At 32.0% G+C, this 9207-nt stretch overlaps 2 protein-coding genes across 2 annotated transcripts; one reads left to right on the forward strand and one right to left on the reverse strand.

The window, feature by feature from the left end:
* Bm7229 (Uncharacterized protein) lies at positions 1 to 5374 on the forward strand (the record flags this gene model as incomplete). Its single annotated transcript, XM_043080212.1, has 4 exons — positions 1 to 45; positions 3488 to 3673; positions 3890 to 3964; positions 5021 to 5374. 4 exons carry the CDS (start codon positions 1 to 3, stop codon positions 5372 to 5374), a joined length of 660 nt encoding a protein of 219 aa, XP_042936146.1.
* A 915-nt stretch (positions 5375 to 6289) lies between these two features.
* Bm2806 (Uncharacterized protein) lies at positions 6290 to 8096 on the reverse strand (the record flags this gene model as incomplete). Its single annotated transcript, XM_001900971.2, has 5 exons — positions 6290 to 6396; positions 6538 to 6636; positions 6979 to 7088; positions 7588 to 7800; positions 7972 to 8096. 5 exons carry the CDS (start codon positions 8094 to 8096, stop codon positions 6290 to 6292), a joined length of 654 nt encoding a protein of 217 aa, XP_001901006.2.
* Positions 8097 to 9207: the final 1111 nt, after the last annotated feature.

Genomic DNA, 9207 nt, shown 5'->3' on the forward strand with positions numbered 1-9207 from the left:
ATGACGCTTAACGTTTACATCGCTTCTATCACGGCTAATACCGAGGTAAGCTTCTTTTTTTTTTTTTTGAGAGGTCTCTGCGATGGTACCGAAGTTCACTGGTCATACCTCAGAAAGGTACTAGCTCAGATATTTTAATTTTGTTTGGTACTACTATGAAATGAGCTCAAATGCAATAACTAACACTGAAAAGATCTTGAACTGATCGTTACTCAAAAAACGCGTTCCACGTAATATTTTCTAATAGATAATGAAAAAATTCCAGGTATTATGGATTCACAAATTTTAAAATTAAACTGTCATTATAATTTAATACTGTAAAGCTATGAATAATTTCCCCACCATCTAGATAGACAGAGTATTTATGTTTATTCAAAATTCCAACAAAGATTTCAAGGCAGTGGTGCAATTCTCATGTCCTGCCTATTCAGCCTTAATTAATAACAAGTAAGATTTTCTAGTTGCTCATGAGATCTTATCTTCTAAGTTTTTAGGGATTAGTTTGTCAGGATTGAAATTTTCTGTTTTATCGAAGTGACCTATATAAACGAACAATCATCTTTGATCACTTATAACTAAATTGTGATTTCTATTATTTATTTTTTTAACTACAGAATTTTTTGAAAAAGCATGTATTGGTTAATCAAAAAAAAATGTTTCTTATATGAACAAGGCAAAAGATTAAGAAAATCTTTTGAGAGCTTAAATTTACAAGTTAGAGTTGTGGATCTTAATTTAGTGAATGAATTCGTGAAATTTAGGCATTCAGTATTAATAATTGTCATTTCAGCGCTTAATTATAAATACATTCATATGCAATTTTGTTAGGGTGATTTTTTTATTTCATGTTGTAGATGAACCAGTTTAAATTTTTATATAATGCTAGTTTTATTAGCTAACTAAAATGCTTACGTAAAAACTTAGAAGACAATGCTTGAATCCTTATGTGTGTGCTTGAAAATGTCGAGTACTGTTATCATGTACTACAGATCTGTAATTTTATATTCTTTATAAATCTCTTCAATTTTGTCTAATGAAAAATAACCGTGATCGAACAACAAGAAAGTAAACATTACTTCCCCATTATGGGACTGCTGCACTTTTTCCTAAATATAATCTCAGAGTTTCGCTTTGTTTCGTTCCGTTATCTTTGTCAAATTTTTGCATTTTTTTCTGGAAGTTCCATAAAAATTAGGCAAAATAAAGTGTGACTGTTTTTTGACCAAATTAGAATTTTTAGTCGAAATATGACGATAATCTATGAGATAAATTCTTGTGTCTTTGTCAAAATCAAGGATATATTCGTTGAAGTTGTAAGTAATCGCAATGGTGGAAGGATCTATCATAATGGTGAGGAGAGTTTTTATTATATGCTATGAAAAAGTTAAATACACGAAGAGGAGAATTTTAGTCCGATTTATTTAGCAATTTGATCTTATTTTTATTTCAATTTGAGTTAACATATAAAAGGTTATTATTTATAGATAATAAAATGAAATTTATTCGATCATTTTGAGCACTTAATATAAAGGAATTATTCAATATTTTGGTGACAAGAATGATAAATTCTGAAAACTAATGATTGAAGTATTTCCAATGTATTTATCCATCATATTACGTTGCATTTTAATTCAAATTTTCTCATAAAAAATTGGGTTAGGTGATAGGTACGAGTTAGAATTGGATATTCCTTCTCTTCTTTCTTTTCTTCAAGAAGCCTGGATTCAGCGTAATTGTTTTGAAAAGATAAAATTATCTGATAAGAAGAAGTCATGCAAAGTAAAAATTATTGCTGCGAGGTGATGGATGCGGTTGGAAAGTATTCTGTAGTTTGGGAAACTTACTAAAATTTGATTTTGCTGACTTATTTCTAATATTTCAATCAAATTACATTGCTTCACTAAGATAAATTTACAAAAAATTGTTTTTACTAGAAGAAGAAATATCGGATTTTTACGGTGTTAATTTTTTTTTTGAAGATTAACACTTCACAGTGTTAATCTTCAAAAACATACTTTCTCTGACGAAGTATGGAATGATCAGCTGAAAAAATGAGTTCCTCGAGCAACTTCTTGAATTTGATGGTGAGAGAATTTATAATGAACTTTAACTGATCATAGCTAAAAACTGGTTTTAGACTATATGTTTATTTTGGAACACCACTTGAAATCCGAGAGTTTTTTTTTTTTTTTTGGGAATTTACAGTTTTGAAATTCAATTATGGATATGCTATTTGAAAATGAATTATGACAATTATCGAAATTACTAAAGACACAAATTTCCTTCAAGCATTTTAGCTGATCAAAATTTCGAATTCAATCTAGTTTCTCAGATTTTATTCTCCATAGAATGAACATGTAAAAATTGTTAATTTCAAACTGCCTAATGTACAGTCAGTTCAAAGATTCCGTCCAAATTGCATCATTTATTACCAATAATATTGCAAAGATAATGTCGCAATATTTCAAACTAGTTTTGATCCAAATCAAAATAATTTCTTGTAAATTCATTCATTTAAAACAGATTGCATTATTCTTCTCGTCACCAATGATATGATTTTTTCAGTTAATGTTTCTAGTTCCTCTTCTTCTGCACTTTTGTTGATTAAGTTGTTGAGCAGCTTTTCTAGCCTTTATAGTGCTTTTGTTTCGTTCTGACATTCGTATAGCGAAGAGAACGAAGTTTTTTGAATAAGAGAAAAAAATGCGAATAATTTATTAGTTACAACCTACCGGTTTTTCGAATATTTTTTGAACAATATTAATGAAGGAGCAATAACAATGTGAGATCTTCAAGTCATCTGCAAATTCTGTTTCTATGTGAAGTTTCATTTTTTAAAAAAAAATGTCTTATTATATTACATGGCATTTGCTGGGCTATTAACAAGTGTTTCTAATCTTTTTTAGAAATTATCGTTATTGCTGTCCTAAATTTAAGAAAGTGTGACAGTTCTCGTCATCTAAAATATAGTTTCAATGTTTTTGTCATAGTCACAGAGAGGAAGAAATTTCTTTCATTCCACTTTTTTCGCAAATGCTTGGATAGAACAATGAGAACATAAAAATTGTTAGACATAAATTGGTATGAAATCAAGGAAAGTATTGGATAATATAACATGAAGGATGTTAAATAATTGTTAAATAAACTGTTGTGACAGTAATTGCTAGATGATTCTTAATGAGACGTTGAACAGAGATTAGATAAAAAAATTAATAAAAAGGACTACTTCCACTCTTTACAATTTCTTAGCATAAAATAAATGAGATGAGTCATGCTTGAAGTAGGTTAGGTTTCATGTTACAGGTTGTTTGGATCCAAACTTCCCTATCTGTTTTAAATTTTATCAGTAGGTGTGGTTTAACAAATTTCTCCAGATTGGTTTTTTCAATGCTTAAGTGATATTAATTATTAAATTTATTATAAGCGACATTAATCTCGAAGTTACAATGTGATTAAGATGAGAACTGACTTGCTCAAACATTTTCAGGTGCGCAAACAGGTGCAGAAAGTTTTAATGGTACTTGATGGATTAGGTGTTCCTTTTAAAGCGATTGATATAACATTACGGGGTAACGAACAATATCGAGATTTCATGCGCCAAAACGCTCTAAATGAGCGCTGCGATGGAGTTCCTTTGCCGCCTCAGTTTTTCGCTGATGACGAATATTTGGGAGTAAGTCTTAACATTAAAGAATTTAGAGATGTACTAAAAGGAAAAGGAAAAGAGGATGAAAAAGAGAACAATTGAGCAAGAAGATATTGCTTGGACAGTATCTTAGTGATTGATACAGCATAACCCTATTATGAAGTAAAATTACTCATTGCTAGCAAGTGACATCTTTCATTGAGAGAAATTTATTTGTGCTGATCCAGCTATTAAAATTTGCAGAATTATATGGATTTTGAAGAAGCAGTCGAAGATAATCAGTTACCAGAATTTCTTCGTTTGATACCTTCATCAGCGGTAAGTTCTACTGCTAAACAATTAAAACTTTTCTTGATTTTCAAAACTTTTTTTCGAAGTTTTGATATAAAAAGTGATATTGATATAAAAGGGTATTGCTATCTATCTCTGCATCTTTTTTCTTTCTCACAGTTTTACTCAGTAAGCCAAAATAATGAAAAAAAAAAAAACTAAAGTTGTGCAGTTTCGAAATCTGTTGTGCATAACATGTTATATCAGTTAGTTATTTTTCATATTTCATGCAAAATGATGAGGTGAAAATTAGAGAAGTGTAAAAAAGGGACGAAAAGGCTTTATATCATCATTTGAAATATGAGTGATATTTTATGATAGAACAAGGTATTTGTAATAGTCAAAAGATTTAAAATTGTGAAATATTTTTTTAGCAAAAAAAGTGAATCATTTATAAGGTAAGTATAATTACCCTTTGTCTCTGTCCTGTGCACCTCACGTAACAATATCCGCTTTCATGACTATTCCGCAGCACATAGAAATATAAGAGCTTGAAGCAAATCAGGGCCGCTTTGTTTCAGGCATGAAATTTTGTGAAAGTGACCTTCCCTTGTTTCAAAATACCAAGCATGCCACCAAACTTCCGCTTATATTAGTTTTTTTTTTTTATTCCGGACGCTTCATGACATGCTTCAAAAAATTCGAAATTCAGATTTCTTTTTTCTCATATGCAGTTGAGCGTTCACTGCATTTATTTTAATAATCAGTGGTTGAGAGACGATTTGAGACTGCCGGATTGAAGATTCAGTAAATGCAATTGCCAAATAGACCGGAAACAAGGGGAGAATGTCGTAGGTTGCGAACTTTTTCAGCCAAACGAAAGAGTTTTATGCTTGCAATAAGTTGAATTAGATTAGGTTTCCAGTGCATTTCAGTCGCAATGGGTTAAGAAAATTTGCTTCATTTAAACAAAAAACTTTTCTTTGAATGAGAGCCACGTTCCAGTTGCATAATATTTTACTGTTGCAAGGAAGATATTTTTGCTTGTAGTAGTGCTATCGATTCGGTTTTCCCATTATTTGCAAAATAAAAAATTGATTTTAGGAGGATGTGGACGATGATGAAGGGGAAGATGAGGAAGATGAAGAAGAGGGTACGAGCGAAGGTGAAATGTCTGAGAAATACGACGCTAATAATGATGAAGATGAAGAGGATGAGCAAGAAGGGGATGAGGAGGGACAGGTTGATGAGCAGTCGGAGAATGATAAAGGAGATGTATCAAGTGGTTTAGGCAGTTCAAGTAATGAAGATGATCCCCAGAAAGTTTCAAGAAATGATAAGACAATAGGTAGTAATGTAGAGGATGAGGTGAATAATGAAGAAGAGACAGAAGAAGATAAGGATGATGAAGTAGAGCTGGAAGATGAAGATTTCGAAGACGAAGATCAGGTTGAATGACACTGGCCATAGTGTGGTGAATTTAGATAATTTGTTTTCTTGAAATCTTTCTTACATTGCTGACTATTTTGGCTGTTTTCTGATCTACAATTTACAAGTTATAAATCAATTCATCAGAATGAGAAAAGGTAAAAAAGTAAGCAGCCCATCCATAAATTTCGAGCATCATAAGTCTTTCAAGAGGAGACAGTAAGTTTGATCTCTTCTTCTCATTGATCTCTCAACTTCGTCAAAATTAAACATAACGTGATAAATTCCAGTACTCTTTAGAATTGTTCTTTTGGCGGAAGACCGTTTCTTGAAATGGCCGACGTACGTCTTTCAACTTATTGAAGGATTAAATTAGTCTTTCAGCCTACCTCTTCGCTCTTTCAAAAATACATCATTTCAGTTAGTATTAAACCCTCTCGCCTGTCTCTCCTACCTTCATTTTTATCAGTGCTTGTCGCGGAGGTTTTCTTTTACTGAATATATTTTATGTGGAGAAATATTTTTAAAAAAACAATTATATTATAGGGTAATTATAAGTGATTTTGGGAACCGGTATACTAGTACTCATCTCCTTGTTATCCTTTTGTAATACTTATATTTATGCACTTTATTCAGTTTTATTTTGGATAAAAGATATTGCAAACTTTAAATAACTGATAGTGACTACTAATAATACTACAGCAGTGCATTCAAGTAAGAGTAATGAATTATCAAAGAAAATATACTTCAACCATTTAAAATTTATTATAAAGGAGATAGAACAAAAAAATATAGTGGGGAAAATGACACTTTGAACATTGCCATTTCATTCCTGAGAAACTTCGGAAGCAGGTAACACTAGCTCACGATAACTTCTGAATTTGGAAAGACGCAGAGGGCGTATCATATTTACACTTTGCATTTAAATGAATTGTAAAGATTCGTTTAATCAGTACCAAAATATTTGGTTGTAAACCAGAACGGTATTAATGGGCTGATATCACTCGTGAGTATGGATATTTTCGGGAAGTGACTCATGACTTGCTTAATGCCTGCAAATTGAAGTTATGTTTTCTTCAGATATTCAACGAGAAAACAAGAAAGATTGACATTGAGAGTTCTTTCAAAGGAATTAAAGTCAAACGTTTACATCATAAACATGGCTTTCGAATTTCAACATTTGCAAAACTCACCGGCAGGTGTTGCAAATAAAGTCAACAGTAAAATGTTCCCTTCAACTACACCATTTTCTACTAATACTGACACTGCCTTGATCACCGTGGCACCTGTGCCTGAAATAAAAGACCTGGAGAACATCGAAAGAAGATGACTAGTGATGAGCCTCTACATCAGGAATGAAGTATTATACCATGGATTTTAGCTTTAAAAGATGAAATTTTAAGTAAGGTTTCCATTGTGTAAGTTTCATTTTGGTCTTCCATCTCCGAAAGAAAGTTATTTCTCAAATTAGTTTAGGTTCATGCAGCGATCAACAACTGAATCGGATGTATATGAGAATCTACAACTTATGTTTTCACGAAAATCTACAAAATACGAAGGTGTTTCGTTTCAATCTTATGTGAATGAGTTCGTGTTCGATGCATCTGAAATAACAAGATGTTCATACAACTAACTGAGTAATGGATACAGAAGTAGTACTCTTCGATGCTTGATATCTGGCATCAATCGAGCATATAACAATCTTGTGTCGTCACCTACCAACATCTTACCAATCCGAACCGATCTGAGACAAAACTGATATGGAATTACTATAACATGAGAAATATTAGCAGAAAAAACTATGTTTGGAATGGCGTGCTTTCGCTCTCTGCTATTAATTTTTTTTTTTTCTTTACTCTTCAGAGATGCTGAAAAAGTGCATAAAAGTGTATAAAATCAGAAAAGTGTATTTTTATAAGTTGAGATTTGGTTATTTTATTGAATTTTTAAACATCGCAATTGTATCGTCAATGATACATTACCGACCTATATTTCTAACACGGCTATTCGAAACCTTCCAAACCTGGTTATTAATCCATCCCTCACATTCCTGGATAAGCTACTAACATTTTGGCTTTTGGTAAACAAACATCATTCCTAGGAAATCTAATCCCATGTGAAAAATTTTCTCACTATGAGATTAATTTCACACAGACCAATCCAGATTGAATTATTCGACAAGAAAACAATAGCAATCTGAATAATCGCATGAACATTCGAATTATTAAAAACTTATTTAGAACCTGCAACATTGCCGCAAAGCTTGTTCCATCGCCTCACCTCCTCGACATATCGAAACACCACAATTCCCTCGACTAAAGGCAATACCTTTATATTTCACACGTGCTGGAGTTTCTATTTCAATGTTTGTGTAAGGCAGTCGGTTCAGACCCTCCTCAACTACCAGCCTAATCAAACGATCGACATAGAATACGAAATCTGAATGACTCGTTTCCCTAAAATTTTCTGCATAAAAAAATTTTGTTTTCCTCCTGAATAGTAATTTAATTCGAAAGAAAATCTGTACGGAAATTCACAACTCAGATCCGGCTTTTATGAGTTATTTCTCCGATATTCTGAATATGAAAACGGTATAAATGATCACTTGTTGATATTATTGATACAACCTGTCCATTATGATGGTTTGCAATTCTGTGATTTGGTCGGTACGTTCCAATACATAAATATTTTCCATATAGGCGGCATTATTCTGTTTTTCATAAATATCGCCTTCCGCTGCATCCTTAAGCATTTTGGCATGAATAAAACTCTCTCCCATATTGACTCGTTATAGACCTGAAAATTTTAACTGATTTATTTGCACAAGAGAATTCTACACTCAGAAACCATACAATACGCCATTACCACGTAAACCATTACACAGCCAGTTAATTCAGAACTAGCTAGAAACTTTCGAATTTCAAGATAGAAATTCAGATTACGTATGAATGAATTTTAGAATGTAAATTTCATCTTACAAATGGATGTGTTTCAAGATGTAAATTTCGTCTCATTGCTAGTCTGATGATAGAGTGTTTGAATGTGGTCGTGAAGGGTGGTTGTTCAGTATTACCTATATGTACAGAGTACTGGAAGCTTATATTATGTGATACTGTTGAAACCACCCATAACAAAGTGTTCTTATTTCTTCAGCAAGAAATTTTGGCACTGACTTGAACCACGCAATCATAGATGATTCTTCAACAGTTTTGTTAGTATTATCAAAGCAGTTATCTTGACGAAATAACAATGACGGTTTCAATATTACTGAGTCAGAGAGAGGAATATCAACTTTAGATTTATGTCGAAGAGAATGGAAAAGATTTGTTCAAGTTGACAGTTCGGAATATGGTGACGAAGCGGTGGGAAGTATGTCTCTTGTTTTTATGGACGTGAAGCACATCAGTGCATGGAAAATATGCAAAAAAAAAAAAAAAAAAACTCAGAGGACTGCAATGTTAAACAAGCTATGAGAACTGGAAAATTTTTTAGGTTCGTATTATTCGTATTGACTTATGACTGAAGTTAGAATGTCTCCCTTAACATTGCACATTATGTTGTCGTGCAAACCACTTTAGTACCCCAACTACACTGTGCAGAAGGTCTTTTGCTTATTTTGAGGATTTTAAGAAATGAAAAATTATGTCGTAACTGAGAATTTTAACTATTTAAAAAAGTTGAAATGTGATCTTTGAATTTAAAAAAATTGATAGTCTCTATTTAAGCAGTATACTATAAAAACAGAAAAAAATAATAATAGGAAATAACAACAGAAAAAAAGTAATGATAAGAAAAGTGACATATTTTAAGTTGAAAACTTAGTATAGCAGATGACGCATAACATCTGTAAGTAATAAGATAAA

The sequence above is a fragment of the Brugia malayi genome (assembly GCF_000002995.4).
Source record: "Brugia malayi strain FR3 genome assembly, contig: Bm_v4_Chr3_scaffold_001, whole genome shotgun sequence".
NCBI lineage: Eukaryota > Metazoa > Nematoda > Chromadorea > Rhabditida > Onchocercidae > Brugia > Brugia malayi.